This window comes from Pseudorca crassidens, chromosome 7 (assembly GCF_039906515.1).
Source record: "Pseudorca crassidens isolate mPseCra1 chromosome 7, mPseCra1.hap1, whole genome shotgun sequence".
NCBI classification, from domain to species: domain Eukaryota; kingdom Metazoa; phylum Chordata; class Mammalia; order Artiodactyla; family Delphinidae; genus Pseudorca; species Pseudorca crassidens.
Window position 1 is genome coordinate 89,901,147 of NC_090302.1, and position 23,199 is coordinate 89,924,345.

General features: G+C 38.1%; 1 protein-coding gene across 1 annotated transcript in view; it reads right to left on the reverse strand.

The window, feature by feature from the left end:
• The window catches only part of CENPP (centromere protein P), a 223,143-nt gene that overhangs the window by 187,984 nt on the left and 11,960 nt on the right, over positions 1 to 23,199 (reverse strand). The window contains exons 2-3 of the mRNA XM_067744946.1: positions 17,021 to 17,202; positions 14,379 to 14,467 (exon numbers count right to left, since the gene is read on the reverse strand). Coding sequence (XP_067601047.1) covers positions 14,379 to 14,467; positions 17,021 to 17,202 — 271 coding nt within the window. The remainder of the gene's footprint in view (positions 1 to 14,378; positions 14,468 to 17,020; positions 17,203 to 23,199) is intronic.

Here is a 23,199-nt window from a genome sequence, read left to right on the forward strand (position 1 = left end):
AAAATCCAGGTTTTCTCCTTTACTCTAGTAAATTTTCTTCTATTATATATTTACCTATAATTTCTCTTTCATTTTTTCTTGTTTTTGGAAAAATCATATGAATCTTCATTGTCTTCCAGATTTTTCTTCTTTTCAATTGCACTTGTAGGTGATTTTTCTCAAGCCTATCCTCCATATTCTACTCCTAACTACTTCTAATTTATTTTTCAGCACTATAATCATTTTATTCTTCCTTTCTTTCTCCCAGCTCTCTTTCCCTCTTATTCAATTTTCTTTGAATGCTTTCATTTGAGAGTGCAGTTATAATATAGCATGTTCTTTTATTTCCTGGATTAATTATTTCAAAGAGAATTTATCTACATTTTCGAATTCCTTTCATGGCAAGGTTTCTAAATGATGACTAACAAATTCTGCACCATTTTTGTGTTCTGTACTCTGTGGATCTTTTTTGTTAACAGGAGTAGATCTAGCAATTTCTTCTATTTCCTAAGGATATAGAGTGAGTAGATAATGCTTGACTGTTTACCATTTGTCTGGGTAATATCTGACTTGTCTTTCTGTATTTTCAGCTGCTGGAGAAATGGATATTAATGGCTTATAATCACTGTTTAGTTTTTTCCGCTGCTCAAGAATATAGTGGGAATTGTTAGGAGCAGCTGTAGTCAAAGTAGACTGTTTGTGGGCATCTACCACCATATCTCATCAAAAAAAAATTCCAGGGCTTCCCTGGTGGCACAGTGGTTGAGAGTCCGCCTGCCGATGCAGGGGACGCGGGTTCGTGCCCCGGTCCGGGAAGATCCCACATGCTGTGGAGCGGCTGGGCCCGTGAGCCACGGCCGCAGAGCCTGCACGTCCGGAGCCTGTGCTCCGCAATGGGAGAGGCCACAACAGTGAGAGGCCCGCGTACCGCAAAAAAAAAAACCAAACCAAACCAAACCAAAACAAAAACACAACAAATTCCAGAACATTCTTACAACTCAATAATGAAAAGACAAATAACCCAATTAAAAACTGGGCAATGGATCTCAACAGACATTTCACCAAAGATGATATACAAATGGCCAATAAGCTTATGAAAAGATGCTCAACATACTAATCATAATCTGGTACTTCCATCTGACCCAGTAATTCTCTACCTAGATTTATATAAGAAAAATGAAAACATAACGTCCACTTAAAAACTTACACATGAATATCTTCAGAAATGTTATCCATAACAGCCAAAAGGTGAAAACAAGCGAAATGTTTCTCAGCTGACAAATGAATAAACAAAATGTGATAGATCCTCACGATGCAGCCAAAAAAATATTTTTAAAAGAATGAAGTAATGATATATGCTACAACATGAATGAACCCTGAAAACATTGTGCTAAGTGAAAGAAACCAGTCAAAAAATTTGTAATCATACAAATTATATGATTCCATTTCTATGAAATGCCAAGAATAGGCAAATCCATAGAGATAGAAGATAGATAAGTCAGGTCTGGGCAGAAGAAAGGCAAATGAGGGGTGATAAAGAGCATGGGGTTTCTCCTTGAGGTGATAAAAAAGTTCTAAAATTGATGTGGTGATGGTTGCACAAAGCTGAATAAATTAAAAACTGCTGAATGTATACTTTTAATGGATGAATTATATGGTATGTGAACTACATCTCAATAGAGCTGTTATAACAAAAAAAAAAAGGGGGGAAAGAAAAAAAATCTCAGAGAAATGCCTTGTCTTTTGTTTGAGTATGTGTAAGTGTTTTGGATTTTGGCCTTATACCCATTAGAATAGGCAAAGTACCCTGTCAGCATAAAGCCTATGATTTACTGGCCCCTCCATTTTTTATTCATTCATTCATTCATTTATTTTTGGTGTGTTGTGAATTCTTCAATATATTTTTTCTCCATCTCTCTCCTTGCCAGTCATACTGCTAACGAGGTCAACCCACCCCAGTTGGCAAACAAGGGAAGGACCTTGTAAACAACCTGACCTCAAAGATCCTGCATGAGTCTCAGCAGCACATTCCTTTCTACCACAGTCAATTTAAGCCCGCATTTCTCATTCTTCTCTACAACTTAAGGATTTGGGGTAAAGACATTCAAGAAAAGGGTCCTGTAATTTCACAAAATACCCTACATCAGATTTCAGTGTTTTCTTTCATTTGGGTTTGAATGTCATCACGTCAGGTAAATTTTCTCTGGAGACTATGATATGGGACTGTATTCTTTTTTCTTTTTTTTGGATTGTATTCTTTTTAAAAAAATTTTTTTGAGATATAATTGACATATAACACTGTATTAGTTTCAGATGTACAAAATCATGATTACATATTTGTATATATTGTGAAATGATCACACAGTCAATATTCAACACCACACATAATTACAAAAATTGTTTCTTTGTGATGATTTGAAGATTTACTTTCTTAGCAACTTTAAAAAATGCAATAAAGTATTATTAACTATAGTTGCCATACTGTACATTAGATCCCCATGACTAATTTATTTTCTAACTGGAGGTCTGTACCTTTTGACCACCGTCACCCATTTCCCCCAACCCCCTCCCCTGGCAACCACCAATCTATCCTCTACATCTATAAGCTTGCTCTTATTTTTGTTTATGCTGTTTCCTAGATTCCATATATAAGTGAGATCATACAGTACTTGTCTTTCTCTGTCTGAGTTCACTTAGCATAATGCCCTCAAGGTCCATCCATGTTGTCACAAATGGCAAGATTTCATTCATTTTATGGCTGAATAATATTCCATTTTATATACAGACCACATTTTCTTTATCCATTCGTCCATCGATGGACACTAAATTTGTTTCCCTGTCTTGGTTATTGTAAATAATGCTGCAATAAACATGGGGGTGCATGTATCTTTTTGAGTTAGTGTTTTTGTTTCCTTTGAATAAAATATGCAGAAGAATTGCTGGATCATGTAACAGTTATATTTTAACTTTCTGAGGAGCCTCCATATTGTTTTCCATAGTGGCTGCACCAATTTACATTGCAACCAACAGTGCACAAGAATTCCCATTTCCCTACATCCTCACCAACACTTGTTATTTCTTGTATTATTTACATTACACATTCTAACCAGTGTGAGGTTATAGCTAATTGTGGTTTTGATTTACATTTCCTTGATGAATAGTGTAATGTTGAACACCTTTGCATGTACCTGCTGGTCTTCTGTTTGTCTTCTCTGGAAAAATGTCTAATCAAATCCTCTGCCCATTTTTAATCAGACTGTTTTTTGCACTACTGAGTTTTATGAGTTCTTTACATGTTTTGGATATTAACACCTTATCAGACATGACTTGCAAATATTTTCTCCCATTCAGCCTTGTAATTTTGTTGATGGTTTCCTTTGCTGTGCAGAAACTTTTTAGGTTCATGTAGCTACTTGTTTATTTTTGCCTTTAGTGTCAAATCCAAAAAATCATCACCAGAATGATGTCAAGGGGCTTACCACCTATGTTTTTTCTAGGAGTCTTATGGTCTCAGGTCTTACATTCAAATCTTTAATCCATTTTGAGTTAGGTTTTATGTATGATGTAAGAGTGGTCCAGTTTCATCCTTTTGCATGTGGCTATCCAGTTTTCCCAACACCATTTATGGAAGAGACTATCCTTTCCCCTTTCTATAATCTTGGCTATTTTGACATAAATTAATTGACCGTATATGCACGGGTTTATTTCTTCGGTTCTCTATTCTGTTCCATTGACATATGTATCCATTTTATGCCAACACAATATTGTTTAGACCACTATAGTTTTGTAATGTAGTTTGAAATCAAGGTGCGTAATAGCTCCAGGTTTACTCTTCTTTCTCAAGATTGCTTAGGAGGGACTTGGTGGCACAGTGGTTAAGAATCCGCCTGCCAGGGACTTCCCTGATGGCACAGTGGTTAAGAAACCGCCTGCAAATGCAGGGGACAACGGGTTCGAGCCCTGGTCCGGGAAGATCCCACATGCCGCGGAGCAAATAAGCCCGTGCACCACAGCTACTGAGTCTGCGCTCTAGAGCCCGCAAGCCACAACTACTGAGCCCGCATGCCACAACTACTGAAGCCTGTGCACCTAGAGCCTGTGCTCTGCAACAAGAGAAGCCACCGCAATGAGAAGCCTGTGCACCACAACAAAGAGTAGCCCCTGCTCGCCACAACTAGAGAAAGTCTGCACACAACAACAAAGACCCAACGCAGCCAAAAATAAATAAATAAATAAATTTATAAAATTAAAAAAAAAAAACGAATCCGCCTGCCAATGCAGGGGACACGAGTTCAATCCCTGGTCCAGGAATATCCAACATGCCGTGGAGCAACTAAGCCCATGCGCTACAACTACTGAGCCTTCTCTCTAGAGACCGCAAGCCACAACTACTGAAGCCCGCACGCCTAGAGCCCATGCTCCACAACAAGAGAAGCCACCGCAATAAGAAGACTGCACACCACAACGAAGAGTAGCCCCTGCTCACCGCAACTAGAGAAAGCCCACATGCAGCAACGAAGACCCAATGCAGCCAAAAATAAATAAATAAATTTATTTAATAAAAAAAAGATTGCGTTGGCTATTTGGGACCTTTTGTGGTTCCAAACAAATTTTAAGAGTTTCTTCTATTTCTGTGAAAAACATCGTTGGAATTTTGGTAGGGATTGCACTGAATCTGTAGATAACTTTCATCAGTATGGACATTTTAACAATATTAATTCTTCCTATCTATGAGCATGGAGTATCTTTCTACTTCTTTGTGTTATAAACTTCTTTCATCAATGTCAGACTTTTCAGTGCACAGCCCTTTCACCTCCTTGGTTAAACTTATTTGTAGGTATTTTATTCTTTTTGATGCTATTGTAAATGAAATTGTTTTCTTAATTTCTCTGATAGTTCATTATTAGGGTATAGAAATGCAACAGATTTATTGATTTTGTATTCTACAACTTAACTGAATTAGTTCATTTGTTCTAATAGTTTTTCTGGTTCTTTTTTTTTTTTTTGGTGGAGCCTTTAGGGTTTTCTATAAATAATAACATGTCATCTATGAATAGTGACAGTATGACTTCTTTCTTTCCAATTAGGATGCCTTTTATTTCTTTTTTTTAATCTAACTGATCTGGCTAAAACTTCCAATACTGTGTTGGATAAACACGGTAAGAGAGGGCATCCTTTGTCTTATTCTAGATATTACAGGAAAAGCTTTCAGCTTTTCACTATTGAGTATGAAGTTAGATGTGAGCTCATCATACATGTCCTTTATTATTTTGAGGTATATTCCCTCCATACCCACTTTTTTAAACATTTTATAATAACTTTTATCTTTTTCTAACATCTTTATTGGAGTATAATTGTTTTACAATGTTGTGTTAGTTTCTGCTGTATAACAAAGTGAATCAGCTATACGTATACATATAACCTCATATCTCCTCCCTCTTGCATCTCCCTCCCACCCTCCCTATCCCACCCCTCTAGGTGGTCTCAAGGCATGGAGCTGATCTCCCTGTGCTATGTGGCTGCTTCCCACTAGCTATCTAGTTTATTTATTTATTTTAATTTTTTAAACATCTTTATTGGAGTATAATTGCTCTACAATGTTGTGTTAGTTCCTGCTGTATAGCAAAGTGAATCAGCTATACATATACATATATCCCCATATCCCCTCCCTCTTGTGTCTCCCTCCCACCCTCCCTATCCCACCCCTCTAGGTGGTCACAAAGCATCAAGCTGATCTCCCTGTGCTATGCGGCTGCTTCCCACTAGCTATCTATTTTACATTTGGTAGTGTATATATGTCAGTGCCACTCTCTCACTTCGTCCCAACTTACCCTTCTCCCTCCCCATGTCCTCAAGTCCATTCTCTATGTCTGAGTCTTTATTCCTGTTCTGCCCCTAGGTTCGTCAGAACCTTTTTTTTTTTTTTTTTTTAGATTCCATATATATGTGTTAGCATACGGTATTTTTCTCTTTCTGACTTACTTCACTCTGTATGACAGACTCTAGGTCCACCCACCTCACTACAAATAACTCAGTTTCGTTTCTTTTTATGGCTGAGTAATAGTCCATCCATCTGTCAATGGACATTTAGGTTGCTTCCATGTCCTGGCTATTGTAAACAGTGCTGCAATGAACATTGTGGTACATGTCTCTCTTGGAATTATGGTTTTCTCAGGGTATATACCCAGTAGTGGGATTGCTGGGTCATACAGTAGTTCTATTTTTAGTCTTTAAAGGAACCTCCATACTGTTCTCCATAGTGGGTGTATTGATTTACATTCCCACCAACAGTGCAAGAGGGTTCCCTTTTCTCCACACCCTCTCCAGCATTTATTGTTTGTAGATTTTTTGATGATGGCCATTCTGACCGGTGTGAGGTGATACCTCATGGTAGTTTTGATTTGCATTTCTCTTATAATTAGTGATGTTGAGCAACCTTTCATGTGTTTGTTGGCAATCTGTATATCTTCTTTGGAGGAATGTCTATTTAGGACTTCTGCCCATTTTTGGATTGGGTTGTTTGTTTTTTTGATATTGAGCTACATGAGGTGCTTGTATATTTTGGAGGTTAGTCCTTTGTCAGTTGCTTTGGTTGCAAATATTTTCTCCCATTCTGAGGGTTGTCTTTTCATCTTGTTTATGGTTTCCTTTTCTGTGCAAAAGCTCTTCTATACCCACTTTGTTGAAGTTATTACCATAAATTGTTGCTGAATTTTATCAAATGCTTTTTCTGCATTTATTGAGATAATCATATGATGTTTTATCCTTCTTTTTTGTTCATGTGGTGTAGCACATCGATTGATTTGCAAATGTTGAACCATCCTTGCATCCCTGGAATAAGTTCCACTTGATCATTGTGAATGATCCTTTTAATGTATTGCTGAATTTAGTTTGCTAATATTTTGTTGAAGATTTTTACATCTATGTTCACCAGGGATATTGGCTTATAATTTTCTTTTCTGTGCCCTTGTCTATTTGGGGTATCAGAGTAAGTTGGCTTTCTAAAGTAAGTTCAGAAGTGTTCCTCCTCTTTTTGGAAGAGTTTGAGACACACTGGTATTAATTCCTCTTTATATGTTTGGTAGCAGTCATCAGTGAAGCCATCTGGTCCTGGATTTTAGTTGGGAGGTTTTAAATTACTGATTCAATCTCCCTATTAGTAACTGGCCTGTTCAGATTTTCTATTTCTTCCTGATTCAGTCTTGGAAGGTTGCTTTTAGGAGTTTATCCATTTGTTGGTGCATAATTGTTCACAGTAGTCTCTTATGATCCTTTGTATTCCTGTGGTAGCAGTTGTAATGACTCATCTTTCATTTCTGATTTTATTTGAGTCTTTTTTTTTTCTTGGTGAGTCTAGCTAAAGATTTATCAATTTTGATTATCCTTTCAAAGAATCTGCTCTTAGTTTCATTGATCTTTTCTAACGTCTTTTTAGTCTCTATTTCATTTGTTTCTGTTCTGATTTATGTTCATAGGTTTTTTTGTTTGCTTTGCTTTGTTTGTTTGTTTTTGGCCCCACCAAGTGGCTTGCAGGATCTTAGTTCCCCAACCAGGGATCAAACCCAGGCCCTCGGCAGTGATAGCACAGAGTCCCAACCACTGGAACACCAGGGAATTCCCTCTGATCTATGTTATTCCCTTCCTTCTGGTAACTTTGGGCTTCATTTGTTCTTCTTTATCTTTATACCTCAGTTCCTTGAGGTATCAAGTTAAGTGTTTTGAGATTTTTCTTGTTTCTTTAGATAGGCGTATATTGCCATGGTCTTCCCTTTCAGAACTGCTTTTACTGCAGTTCATAAGTTTTGGTATGTTGTATTTCCATTTTCATTAGCCTCAAGGTATTTCTTTATTTTGCTTCCATTTGTTTTTTGACCCATTGGTTGTTCAGTAGCATGTTTTTAATCTCCACATATTTGTGAAATTTCCAGTATTCTTCTTGTAATTGATTTCTAGCCATACCACTGCGGTTGGAAAAGATGCTTGACATCATTTCAACCTTCTTATATTTAAGACTTATAACATATAAGAATATATGGGGCTTCCCTGGTGGTGCAGTGGTTGAGAGTCCGCCTGCCGATGCAGGGGACATGGGTTCGTGCCCCGGTCCGGGAAGGTCCCACGTGCCGCGGAGCGGCTGGGCCCGTGAGCCATGGCCGCTGAGCCTGCGCGTCCGGAGCCTGTGCTCAGCAGCAATGGGAGAGGCCACAATAGTGAGAGGCCCACGTACCGCAAAAAAAAAAAAAAGAATATATGTTCTATCCTGGAGAATGTTCCATATATACCTGAAAAGAATGTGTATGCTGTTGCTTTTGGAAGGAATGTTCTATATACATCTGTTAAGTCAACCTGGTCTAACGTGTTCTTTAAGGTCAATGTTTCCTTATTGATTTTCTCCCTGGATGATCTATCCATTGATGTGTGATCAATTTAAGGTCCCCTATTATTATTATATTGCTGTCAGTTTCTCCTTTAGGTCTGTCAATATCTGCTTTATATATGTAGGTGCTCCTCTGCTGGGTGCATAAATATTTATAAATCTTATATCCTCTTGTTGAATTGACCCCTTTATCATTATGCAGTGCCCTCCTGTCCCTTATTATCGCCTTTTTTAAAAGTTTATTTTGTCTGATATAAGTATACCTACCACAGATTTCTTCTGGTTTTCATTTGCATGGAATATATTTTTCTACCCCTTCACTTTCAGTCTGTGTGTGTCCTTATACCTGAAGTGAGTCTCTTGTAGGCAGTGTACAGAGGGGTCTTGTTTTTTATTTATTTATCTACTCTATTTCTTTTGATGGGAGAATTTAGTCCATTTACATTTAAAGTAATTATTGATAGGTATGTACTTAATGCCACTTTGTTCATTATTTTCTAGTGTTTTGTAGTTTCTCTGTTCTTCTCTTGCTTTCTTCCTTTGTGGTTAAATGACCTTCTTTAGTGGTATGCTAATATTCCTTTCTCATTATCTTTTGTGTATCTACTATAGGTTTTGGCTTTATGGTTACCATGAGGCTTACAAATAACAACTTACATTTACAACAGTCTCTTTTAAGTTGATAACAACTTAAACACATTCCAAAGCTCTACATGTTTACTCTCCCCCTCAATGTTTTATGTTCTTGATTTTACATTTTACATATTTTTATCATGTATATCCCTTAAATAATTATTGTAGTTAGTTGTTTTTACTATTTTTGTCTTTTAACCTATGTATTAGCTTTATAAGTGATGAATTCACTACCTATACTACATATTTACATTTATCAGTGAGATTTATACTTTCATGTTTTCCTGTTACTAATTAGTGCCATTTCTTTTCAGCTTAAAGAAATCCCTTTAACATTTCTTTTAAGGCTGATTTAGTGGTGATGAACTCCTTTAGCTTTTGCTTATCTGCAAAATTCTTTTACCTCTTCTTCGATTCTGAATGATAACTTTGCCAGGTTGATAATTCTTGGTTGGAAATTTTTTTCTTTCAGCCCTTTGAATACTTATGCCACTCTCATCTGACCTGCAAAGTTTCCCCAGAAAAATCTGCTTAAGGTCTTTAGGGTGTTCCCTTGTACATAACAATTGTTTTTGTCTTGCTGCTTTTAAGAGTCTCTCCTTGTTTTCAAATTTTGGTATTTTAATTTTAATGTGTCGGTGTGGGGTTTTTGCGGTTCCTCTTATTTGGAACTCTCTGGGGTTCCTGGATCTGGAGAACTGTTTTCACAGTTTAGGGAAGTTTTCCACCATTACTTCTTCAAGTATGTTTTCAGACCCTTTCTCTTCTCCTTCTGGAACTCCTTGTAATGTGAATGTTAGCACACTTCATGTTGTCCCATAAATCCCTTAAGCTATTTTCACTTTTTTTTCATTCTTTTTCGTTTTTGCTGCTTTGATTTGGTGAGTTCCTGTGCCCTGTCTTTGAGTTCACTGATCTTTTCTTCTGTCTCATGCTGTCTGCTATTAAAATCTCCAATGTATTTTTCAGTTCAGTTATTGTACTCTTTAGCTTGGGGACTTCTGTTTGGAACTTTCTTATATTTTCCATATTTTGTTGAAGTTCTCCGTGTGTTCATCCATTCTTCTCCTGAGTTTGGCTAGCATCTTTATGACCATTACTTTGAACTCTTTATCAGGTAAATTACTTATCTCTGTTTCGTTAAGGATTTTTCCTGAGGTTTAATCTTGTTCTTTCTTGTTTCACACATATTCCTCTGTTTCTTCGTTTTACTTGATTATCTATGTTGGTTTCTATGCATTACATGAAACAGTCACCTCTCCAGTCTTGAAGGGCTGGCCTTGTGTAGATGAACCTTACTGTTCAACCCTGCCCTAGTTCTTGGTTGTCTCTCAAACCTTTATGATTATCCAAGCTGCCAATTTTATTTTTTATAGCTCCCAGTAGTTGAAGTTGTGCCAGGACCAAATATTCTTTTAATTTAAAATTTTCCCTATTTTTGAATCTTTTTTTTCATTTCATTGCATTTCAGGGAGAGCAGTTATGAAAATATACTCAACTGTCACTTCCCCCAGAAACTGCCACCCATTTGACTTATTATGCTGCATGGACTGTGAATGCTGACACATGTTAATTATAATGTTCTTGCAACTCCTCACAAACAGTACATTAGCACTAACAACACCAGAGGGTAAATCTGGGGAAAAGAGTTATATGCTCCAACTGCATCTGACAATAATAGCTGTGCCAACATGGGTAATCATTCAAACATTCTGGGTGTATTTCCCTATAAGAGGGTTGACCTAGATAATCTATAAGGTCACTTTTGGTCCCAGCATTCTATTAATATGATTTTAGGTCACTTTGGTTTCTAACATTGTACTGTCATGATTTTATTATAACAATATTCTACAAGTAAGATAATTTTATTGTTTAGGTTACTTTTTAATTTTCTGATAGTTAAATGTCTCCCTCTAGTGGAAATTTTGTTTTAAAAAGTGTTTTAGAACACAGAAGGTTGCTATTTATTTATGACTGTTTTTTTTCTATCAGTCTCAACTATAAAAATCTGCTCAACACGTAAAACGGTAAAATTATTTTAGAAGGCAGTTTGGTACTATCAATCAGAATTTACATGTAAATCTCCTTTAACCTGGCAATTCCATTAGAGATATAGTTCTAAAAATATACTTACCCAAGTAGGTCTAGAACATCTGAGGGTTTACCAATAAATAATAAAAATCATAAAACTGGAAAGGTGCAGAGAGAAAGGGAGTGTTCTTAACATAGCCTGGGACAGCATGCTCTTTTTGTAGCAAATTAGGTAAAACCAAGCAGTTGAAAAGCATCTACATACTTTGAAATGTATATAATGACAACTTATGTCCCTTTAGAGATTCAGCAATTACTGTGTTCTATGTCTTTCAAAGAATATAAATTGTTCCTCTCCTTATATATTTTTTTCCTGCATCCCCTAAAGCATGTGGGACAGAAACTGCTGGTAGTCCCCAATATTTGTACTTCTTTCTTGCTCCGATTTTTTCACTGGCTACATGGCCATGCATAATGAAGGCTAAATTTCCAGCCTCCCTTGCACTAATTTATTGGCCATTAGAATGTAGGTGAAAACGATGGGTGTTACAACTTCTGAGAAGTGTCCTTCAATGGAAAAGGTGAGCCCTGGTTTGCCCAGCCCTTTCCCGATGTCTGAAATGCTAAAGTGATAACTGCACTATGATTTGGAAGTCACATGGGTGATGGCAGAGCCTGATGATCATGAAACCACCATACTAGCCCTTGAAAACATATCCTGCAATTTTGTTTAAGCAATAGAGAAATAAACTAGTACTTTGAACCTTCCTTATTTTTAAGTTTTCTGTTATGTGCAGCTCAACTAATTCTAATTCATTCAACATGTGAGCTAACAGTATAACTTTAGGCCAATACTAAATGGTTACAAAGTTTTCAATCATGCTTTGGTGGTATGAGGATCAGAATATTAGCTTAAAAGGTGAGGTCTGGGCTGGTGCCACTACTGCCTGGTAGGAGGTAGGGAGCATAGCCACTACAGCAGGGGTAGCAGGTCCTGTATGGTAGGGCCCACATGGCTCTGGTCCTGTCTATGTGGCTTCATGGTGGCCACCCAGGACCATCAAGCTAAGCTACTATGGGAGCTGCAGGGGCCCAGTGCCAGTTCATGCTGGGAATGCCTCTGGTCAGGTAATAGCCATTCTTAAGAAGCACGTCGCATTATAAAAAATGCCCCCAAACTGAAACCTCATCCTTGATCTAACTCATGATGTGATCAAATTACCACTTGATGCTTTTCTTCAGAGGCTTAAGGTGACCAGAGTATGGAACTTCAACAACATGAAATTAAAATATTCCAGGCTATTTTATCTCTCAGGCCAAAGTCCCACTAATGAGCACACTAATCAATCTGGCCACAACCTATCCTGGAATGTATAGCTCCACTGAGCAGCTCGTTCACCTCAACTTCAGAGGATGGTCTTTCTTTTCTCTGTTGGACTTGTGGACATCCTCCCAAGGATAAGCCTAATTTTGCTAGCAGTCTAACTTCTCTCCAGATAAGTCAGGAAGTGACTATAAAAAAGGTGAATGCCAACAGCAGAAAAAGCCTGTAGGACCCCAAGGCTACTAGGATGACCCTGAGCAGTTTCCTGGACAATGTATACAGTGATAGTGCAGATGTTCTCAGACATGGAACTAGACCTCAAACCTCTGACTCTGCCAACCCGACACAGATTATAGGCCTGGCCATTAATGGAGGGCAGAATGCAGGTAAGCATTTGGTATCTCACCACTCTGAGCTTAGGATCACATTAGCCATAAAGAAAGAAAAGGCAGTTGTCCAACTATGCAGCCTTATGCAACGAGACAACATCCAGGAATTTCTGGGCCACACAAAGGAGAAGTCTGGAGTCCTGGCATGGGCTTTTCATCCTAAACGAGATCAACCCATTTGGGTCCATATTCTGTTTTAGTCTTCAGCAGACGATGTTTGAGGTCATACAGAACTACAATATCATCTTGGTGACTCTGCATGGCTCTAAGGCCTGGTGCCAACCTGGGATCAGTTTACCTTCCCTAGGGACACTCATCACCCATGTCCATGACATCCTACTCAACCGGCTTTGGCATCCGGTTGGATGTGGATGTTCTTGGTCACTTTGACAGACTAAACGGGGATACTCTGAGGTGGGAGCAAGCTGGAAACTCTGCCATCAGATGAGAGGCCTAGATATCCCTCAGTCAGTTCTCAGCCTGCCGGGGTCTGTGGTGACAACCACGGACATAGACTGCAAAGAGTTCTCAAGAAGCAAAACCTCTGGCCCAGATACCTGGACCCAGTTACTCTTGACTAGTTGGGGACAGTTTCTGATATGTGACATCAACTCCCGTTGCATACAAAAAGGGACAACTTGAGGCTGTTTCTGTGGCTGAGGATAAGCATGAGGAACCCAGGCACATGACTGTGAATGCAAGCAAGCAGCAGATCCCTATGACTTGGTTGTGACAACTGGTCTACATCCACTTTAGTTATCTGACGAACTGAGGCCAAGGCAGTGTGCCTGCCCTTCCCTGTTCCTCTCCTCTACACATACTCCCTGTAGGCCCAAACTCATAAAACCAACGGGTTGAAATTGCCTTCTGCTATCAAAGCATGTGCCCAGGATTGATCATTTCTCAAAATTATGCCTGGATCCCATTCTTCTCGGAGCCAGACTTTGAAGATGTCTGAGTCTTGTTCTGCCCTATCCTGGCCAGGGGCTGCACATTAATATTCTGTCTGCTTTCTGATTTTATGTGAAAATCCTACCAAGAGTATCTTCCTCCTATGTTGTGTCTCAGCAATCCTGTATAACTTGCTGGCATAACCGTGAACCACCTTGAAGTCTAACCCTCCAGCCCTGAGCAGTCTTCAGATTGTAGTGATCCCACATGGCCACAACTATAGGAGAGGCCCTGAGCAAGAACACCAACTGTGCTGCTCCCAAATACCTGAACCACAGAAAATGGTGAGATAATAAATGTGTTTTGTTGGTTTAAGCTGTTAAACTTGGGAGAAAATGTTAAGCAGCAATAGATAACTAATAGATAATAGATGACTGAGATATCAGCTGATGACTGAGGGCATCCAAGACTGTTTCCATGACCTCGGGGCTTGCACTGGAAGCCCAGGAATATCTTACTAACTGCCCTCCAATAAAGCACTATGCTCTCAGCAACAATCCTACTGCACGCAGTTGCTGGGGTATTCATACTTAAAATTTATTTTTAATGGTACCACTTTGCACAAATGTGCTACGAGGGGGCCCTAGCTCAAGAACGTCTCCTCAACTCAGCCACTGCTGAAGACTGGGGTGTGGGAGTTTTTATTTCATAGCAGCAGAATCTGTGTTATCTACCACATGTATTCTTAATTTACCTGGATTTCCAGAAGTTGAAATTCAAGTTGAAACGTAATCATGTGGCAATTTCCTGATAATCTGTGTCTCTGCAGAACTTTCTTTATACCTGTAAATCATAAAAATAAATATTTTTGTTTGAAAATAACAATTTCTTTTAAATATCTATTATTTAATTTTGTGTGGATACCTATAATATACGTGGGTATATGCGTGAGAGTGTATTTGCATCGAAAATACCTGGAAGAATGTGCACCAAATTGATGGCCTTTGCAAAATAAGATTAAAGACAACTTGTACTTTCTAGTTATTGATTATACCAAAGATTAAGGTAAGAAACAGAAATATGTCAGTATGACCCTAGACAAACTTGAATCATGATAACTGTTAGATATTTTTCATTTTTTCAACATTATCTAGACCTAGTTAGACAATAAATTAAATCCATGTATTTACCTCAGTTAACTCTCAAAACTTTACTAAAATGACAGCAAAAGTATTTTTTTAGGTATAACATGAATACTCAAATGCATAAAATGCCCTATTCTTAAGTACACATCATGATATATATATATGTGTGTATATATATATATACACATATATATATATGTATATATTTACACGTGTTTCCCATGTAACCACCACTAAGATCAAGATACAGAAAGTTTAAAGTACCCCATAACGTTCCCTCATGCCCTTTCCAGGCTATACACTATGTCCCCCTCAAGAGAGAACCATTATTCTGACTTTATTACCATCTACTTTTGCTAATGAAGGTATTTTTAAATGAGCACAATTCTCTTTTTTTAATTTTTATTTAGTTTTTTAAAAAAGAAATTGATAGAGCTTCTTTTTTTCTTTTAATTTTATTTATTTTTGGCTGCGTTGGGTCTTTGTTGCTGCGCATGGACTTTCTACAGTTGTGGTGAGTGGGGGCTACTCTTCATTGCAGTGCGAGGGCTTCTCATTGTGGTGGCTCCTCTTGTTGCGGTTCATGGGCTCTAGGCATGCAGGCTCCAGTAGTTGCACCACGCAGGCTCAGTAGTTGCGGCATGTGAGTGCTAGAACGCGCGGGCTTCAGTAGTTGCGGCACATGGGCTCAGTAGTTGAGGCATGCGGGCTCTAGGCGAGTGGGCTTCAGTAGTTGTGGCACGCGGGCTCAGTAGTTGTGGCTCGTGGGCTCTAAAGCACAGGCTCAGTAGTTGTGGCACATGGACTTAGCTGCTCCACGGCATGTGGGATCTTCCGGGACCAGGGCTCGAACCCATGTTCCATGCACTGGCAAGCAGATTCTTAACCAATGCGCCACCAGGGAAGTCCCCACAATTCTCTTTTTTTAAAAACTGAAGTATAGTTGCTGTACAATACACATACATTACACATGGACAATATAGTTATTCACAATTTTTAAAGGTTATAGTCCATTTCCAGTTATTATAAAATATTGGCTATATTCCCCATGTTGTATAATATATCCTCGTAGCTTGTTTTATATCTAATAGTCTGTACCTCTTAATCTACCCCTATATTGCCCCTTCCCCCAGAAGGGCACAATTTTACAAGGATAAAGAGAAAAAGATGAGAGTAACCTAATTTTAGAAGCTGAAAATCAGATGGATAAGCTAGATATTACATAAAAAAGTGGAACTAACCTGGCAGATCCAGGAAAATTAAAACCTAAGCCAGCAATGCGGAAAGCTCAGAATCAAGCCCATTCAAAGGCATTCTGAATGGGCACCACCAAGTACCTCTACAGATGGGGTAAACCTGGGGCTCAAAAAGAAAGAGTGAGACTTTTGTACAGTAAAATCTCACTCTCCATATTCTCTGTATTCCATCTATTCCTTTCAAGTACCTGAAGTGTCTAAATTTCATTTCTACACGTAATTCAAAGTTTCACTGAGGTGAGCTGCCCACCACCTTCTGAGGGTCACTCTTCCTCTCCCTGGTCATGAGGGTTATTTTGGTGGAAAAATCAGGAAGCATTTCCTAAAGTGATTCCTTCTTCTAAACCAAGTTCCCAACATCCAATCGCACAGCTGAATTAGCTTCCCCTTACTTGCTAGTGCATCACAGATCCTTGGTAATAAAACGTAAGTCATTGGGACCAGAAACCCTCCTCTGCCAAATGGTCCAGTTCTTGAAATATTTATCTTGGCCACAAGGCCATGCTCAATAGCAGCAGAGCACCACAGATGACACAGCTCTCATGTCAGTAGTGAACAACAGCTAAGATTTACAAATTAATGCTGCTACTGTTCTTAAAGTCGCTTATGGCTGTTACTTGACTGTTAAGTTACATAATGACAGACTGTGTCTTCTTTAATATCTACCTCAGGCAGCTTTTAAGAGTATTACACACACTGTGATATTGAATAGACACTTGACAAAACAAGTTTACCACAACCACACATTCAAATCATTATCTTGCAGAATTTTAATTCAGGGATAAGGCAACCAATTTCCTATGTATAATAAGGTAAACTTCAGTACCACTTCTAGATTAAAATGAATGCTTACTCTGGAAATTCCCTGGATGCGTAATGGTTAAGACTCAGCACTTACACTGCCGTGGGCCCAGATTCAATCCCTGGTCGGGAAACTAAGATGCCACACAGTGCAGCCAAAAAAAAAAAAAAGAAAGAAAGAAACTAATGCTTACTCTTTTCTGTCATCTCAGTGCTCGTTAGGTCCTCTGTCTTCTTGGAGTAATGTCTTATACTGATGCCAGTAAGCGTACTTAGAAACTGAATTTCTGATTCTAAATGTCCAAGATGACTTCTCAGATCTTTTGACAATTCCCATCCTTCAGAATCTGCTTGGTATGTTTCTCGAAATGATTTTCTAAAAAGCAAATACCACAAATAATTACTTCAATTAAGAAACCACTAATAAGTGTTTCAACTAGTATTTATAAATTTCTTCAAACCATTCCCATTTTATCCTTCTTACTCTCTTCCCATTAAAACTAGTAAGATTTTTCTTAAAGCCAGTAAGATTTTTCTTAAAACCAATGTGGCTGCTAACACTGCAATCATTAATCTCAATATAAAACAAACCTAACCAAGTTATAATACCATTTTCCTACATATTAGAAACAGATATAAAATAAATTATAACAGGAGTACTTTGTAAAATTAAAATGTCTGTTTAGGCTGGAATATTTAAAGTGTTCCAACCTAAATGTCTGATATCCCAAGATGCCTCAAACTATTTTAAAAGATATGATGAACCTAAAGACAAAATAAATCATCTAGCTTCAACTTCTAAAACAAGTGAAGTATCACAAAGCATTTTATACTCAGAAAGAGATTCTTGCGAAATTGAAGAGTATAGAGGTAAAAATTCCAAACAAATAACGAATAGCATAATCTCTAAACAACACTGTAATCAGATATTCTGTACTGAAAACATAGCTCTGTTTTCCTTGAAAAAAGTAAAATTTCAGCAAATAATCGCATTAAATGATATTTTATTTTTTGTAATCCTTTATTGCCATCATGTTATCAGCCACATTCTACACTGCTGACTTCCAGTATCTTAAACATGCTTTCCTTTCCTTCTGGGGCATGATTATCCTGATTCTCATTTTATATCTTGGGTCTTCCACTGTCCCTGCTTTTTGTCTCCCGTGTTAGAAGAAAACCCTAACACTCTTGCCTCTGCTCTTCTGAATATGCATTCTCTCATTCCAGAAGAATATCTGGTGATTAATCTCAGCTCTTTTATGCCAGTAACTCCTAAAACACACCTTTAATCATCTCTTCTTCCTGCAAGGTAGATTTAACTTGATAAAGCATCAAATGTTTTCTTCTTCAAATTAGTTTTTCCTTCAAATTTCCCTACTCTTGTTAATGATAAAATCTGTCCCCTGCTATAGCAGGTTCCATTTCTTGAGGGTCACCCTTGCTCTATTACTCCTCTCACATCTGGATCTGAGGTCATCTTTTCTGCCCCCCCACATAGCTATCCCTCCTTTTCTAATTCCATTACATTAGCCTATGTTCTTATGACCATATACCATGTCTATAAAGAATAACCTAACTGTATCTTCACACTCATATTTCAAAACTTGTATAAAGCCTGTAGAAATTTTTTAAACTTTGTTTTAATGCTAATTTAAAATATCACTATAAGTATATTCTATGTCATCTGAGAGACTACAACATGCTCTTTTGTATTTGCTTTTTGAAAATTAAATAGATAAAGCTAATGAACAAAAGAACAGAGATAATCTTTGTATAAATGAGTTCCTTCCAAGTGAATACTAAACAATGACAGAGCAAACTACGGATGAAAATTTCAAGGTATTTCCAACAGAGCAAACTGATAAGAGAACTAAGTAATCACACTAAAGGACAGATATGCAGAACTCAAGAAAGAACTTGTGGCTGAGAAATGGAAAAATGGGGAGTTATTGTTTACTGGGTACAAAGTTTCTCTGTGGGACAATGAAATCATTTTAGAGATGGATAATGATGTGATGGTTGCACAACAATGTGAACTAAACTATATACTTTAAAAGGGTTAAAATGGTAAGTTTTATGTTATGTATATATTACCACAAAATAAAAAGATAACCTGTATATTCTCATTCATAGCAGTAATTTACTTTGAGCAAAACATCACTGGTCCATTACAATTAATGATGCTATTCTGAATGAATTGGGGATATGGGTTTTATGGTTTTGTAGTTTTATTTATTATTTGCAAATTTGTCTTAGTAGCATATTTTTTTTTTGCCCAAAATTAGATGTTCACAAGAAGATTTTTTTCTTTAAAAGCAAATCTACACAAGACTTGAGTTTAAAACTCAATGATCTAGGATTCTATGAAGATGGCGGAGTAGGAAGCACCAGGAACCTATCTCCCCAACTAGGAAGCAATTGCAGTGGCGGAATCTGTCTGATATAACTTTTTTGGAACTCTGGAGACTGCTGAAGGCTTGCAACTTCATGGAGAAGGCTTAAACGTACGTTACAGTAAATCGTGGGCAATTTCAGCTCTTAGCACAGTAGTAGCTACCCACGCCCCCTCCAACAACATGGCAAGCAGCTGTGCACACGTTCTTGGAGCCACCTGCACACAGCTTAGGGGAGCAAGAGTGGGCAAAAAGGACTCTGTCCCCCAAATATTGAGTATCTGTGCTCCAGTTGCTGATTGCGGCTGCTGATCACAGAGAAGCAGACAAAGAGGAGGGTAGTCACTGCTGCAAGCCCCTACCCTCTGGCTGAGGTAGCATTAAGAATATTTAAAGAGCTGTTGCTTTTTGTTTCCCACCATCATTTTTGTCTTTTCTTTTTCAGGAGTCAGACATTAAAGACTAGGACATGAAAAATCAAACTAAATATGTGGGGAAAATTAGAAAATGATTGCACATACCCAAGTAAAAGCTCAGAAAAGACATAATTAGACATTAAGTTTACACTTCAGGCTGATCCTCAGCACACAGACAGCCTACAACAACAACAACAACAAAACAACCTAAAACAATAACAAAAAAGTGCAAACACTGGGGAAGAGGGGAGAGAAATCTGATTTCCAGAGTTACCACATTATTAAATTAAAATGTCCAGTGTTCAACAAAATATCACAAGGCATACAAAAAACAGAAAAGCATGGCCCATTCAAAGAAAAAAAATATTCAAAAGAATCTGTCCCTGAAAAAGACTTAATGGCAGATATATCAGACAAAGACTTTAAAACAGAAGTCTTAAAGATGCTCAAAGAAATAAAGGAAGATGTAGAGAAAGTTAAGAAGACGATTTGTGAACAAAATGGAAACATCAGTATAAAGACAGAAAACCAAAAAAAATTCTGGACCTGAAAAGTACAATAACTAAAATGAAAAATTCACCAGAGGAATTCAAAGGCAGATTTGAGCAGACAGAATAATGAATCAGTGAACTTGAAGATAAGACACTAGAAACGGAGACTGAGGAACAGAAGGAAAAAACACTGAAGAAAAGCAAACAGAGCCTAAGGGACGAGTGGGACACAACCACAAGGACCAGTGTATGCATTGTGGGAGTACCAGTAGGAAAAGCAAGAGGAAAAGGGGAAGAAAGACTATTTGAAGAAATAATGGTAAAGGGCTGCCCTGGGGGGGGCGCAGTGGTTAAGAATCCACCTGGCAATGCAGGGGACGCAGGTTCGAGCCCTGGTCCGGGAGGATCCTACATGCTGCAGAGCAACTAAGCCCACGTGCCACAACTACTGAGCCTGCGAGCCACAAATACTGAGCCCGCATGGCACAACTACTGAAGCCTGCGCACCTAGAGCCCGTGCTCCGCAACAAGAGAAGCCACTGCAATAAGAAGCCCGTGCACTGCAACAAAGAGTAGCTCCCGCTCGCCACAACTAGAGAAAGCCTGCATGCAGCAACGAAGACTCAATGCAGCCAAAAATTAAAAAAAAAAAAAAAAAGAAAGAATGGTAAAAAGTGTCCCAAACTTGATGAGAGACATGAAGGCTAACATTCAAAAAGCTCAACTAATTCTAAATAAGATGAACTCAAAGAGGGTCACAATGAGACATAATCAAATTTTCAAAAACCAAGGGTAAAGAGAGATTTTGAAAGCAGCAAGAGAAAAGCAAATCATCACATATAATGGATCCTCAATAATACAAGAGCAAATTTCTCATCAGAAGTTTTGGAGGCCAGAAAACAGCGGGCCAATACATTCAAAGTGCTAAACGAAGAAAACCATCAACCAACAATCTTTCTGGCAAAATTTTCTTTCAAAAGTGAGGAAGTGGGACTTCCCTGGTGCTAAGACTCCGAGCTCCCAATGCAGGGGGCCTGGGTTTGATTCCTGGTCAGGGAACTAGATCCCACGTGCTGCAAATAAGAGTTCACATGCTGCAACTAAAGATCCTGTGCTCCGCAACTAAGACCCGGTGCAGCCAAATAAATAAATATTTTTAAAAAAAAAAGTGAGGAAGAAATCAACACATTTTCAAATAAACAAAAGCTGAGGAAGTTTGTTACCACTAGACATGACCTCCAAGAAATGCTCAAGGCAGTCCTGTAAAGTAAAATAAAAGTACACTAGACAATAACATGAAGCCATGTGGAGAAATAAAGATCTCAATAAAATTAGTATATGGGCATATAAAATCTACTAGTATGGTAACAATGGCTTGTAACTGAACTTCTTTTCCTACATGATTTAACATTTTAAAAAATTATTAGTCTGAAGGTACTATAACTTTCATCTGTAACTCCATGTTTTCTATAAAATTTAAGAGTGAATGCATTTAAAAGAATTATTAGTTTATGTTCAGGGGTACAAAAGTATTAAGATGTAATTCTGTGACATAAAAAAACAAAAACAGTGGGGATGGAGCTGTAAGCAGGCAGAATTTTTGTATGTTACTGAAATGAGGTGTGTATAAATTCAAATTAAGAGAGTTGTAACTTTAGCATATTATTTATAATCCCTCTGATAACCACAAAGAAAACAGCTAAAGAATGTTTATCAAAGCAAATGAGAAAGAAATTTAAGCACTTCTCAAAAGACAGAAATGCAGGAAATGAGGGACAAAAGAGCTTAAGGGCACACACAAGAAAAACAAAGAGCAAAATGACAGAAATAAATCTCTCCTTATAAGTACTTATTTAAATGTAAAGGGGTTAAATCCTCCAAACAAAAGACTGAGTTTGGAAGAACTGATAAAACCACAGGCTTCAACCATATGCTGTCTATAAGAGAATCACTTCAGATACAAAGACTAAAAGTGAAAGGATGGAAAACGATACTCCATGCAAAAAGGAACCGAAAGAGAGCAGGGCTGGGGATACTAATATCAAACAAAATAGAGTTTAAGTCAAAAGAGGTTATAAGAGACAAAGAAAAATATATATATATATTAATGAAAGGTTCAATACAGCAAGACATAAAAATTATAAACATTTACAAACCTAATGACAGATATCAAAATACAGTTTTCCTTCAGTATCTGTAGGGTATTGGTTCCTTGACTCACCACAAATACCAAAATCCATGGATGCAGAACCTGTGGATATGAAACCTGCAGATACAGAGCTGACTGTATTTCAAAGCAAAAACTGAGACAGTTGAAGGGAGAAATAGTTCTACGTTCAAAGTGGCTACATAAGAGGATGATGAATTCACCCTCCTCCCGTAGTCACACCAAATCTACACGTACATATGAAACAATTTTCTCTGAAAGAAACCCAAAAACTAGCTGAGCAGCTCCAACACATCAGGCAAATGAGAAAAAGCCTATGTTGAAATGGATAGTAGAGGCTGAGACACAATCCACATAAAAGCCACCTGTTGCACGGCAACCCACAATCAAGAGGGACTAACAACCCCGACCTGCTCCCTGAGGAGTGAAAGGTGTGAACAGCACAGCTGGCACCCCAAATTTTAAGACCAGCACCTGAGAGGCCCTAAAATAAGCCCCTAAAATATCTAGCTTTGAAAGCCAACAAGCCTTGGGTCCATGAGATTCACAAGGCTAAAGGGCTGCAGTCTCCAACCTTTTTGGCACCAGAGACCAGTTTCATGGAAGACAATTTTTTCACAGACCGGGGCGGGGATGGTTTCGGGAGGATTCAAGCACATTACATTTATTGTGCACTTTATTTCTATTATTATTACATTGTAATATGTAATGAAATAATTATACAACTTACCATAATGCTCATACGAGGTAGAGCTCAGGCGGTAATGTGACCTGTGGGGAGCAGCTGTAAATACAGATGAAGCTTCACTCACTCTGCCGCCACTCACCTCCTGCTGTGCAGCCCGGTTCCTAACAGGCCACAGACCGGTAGTGGTCCGTGGCCCAGGGGTTGGGGACCCCCACTAT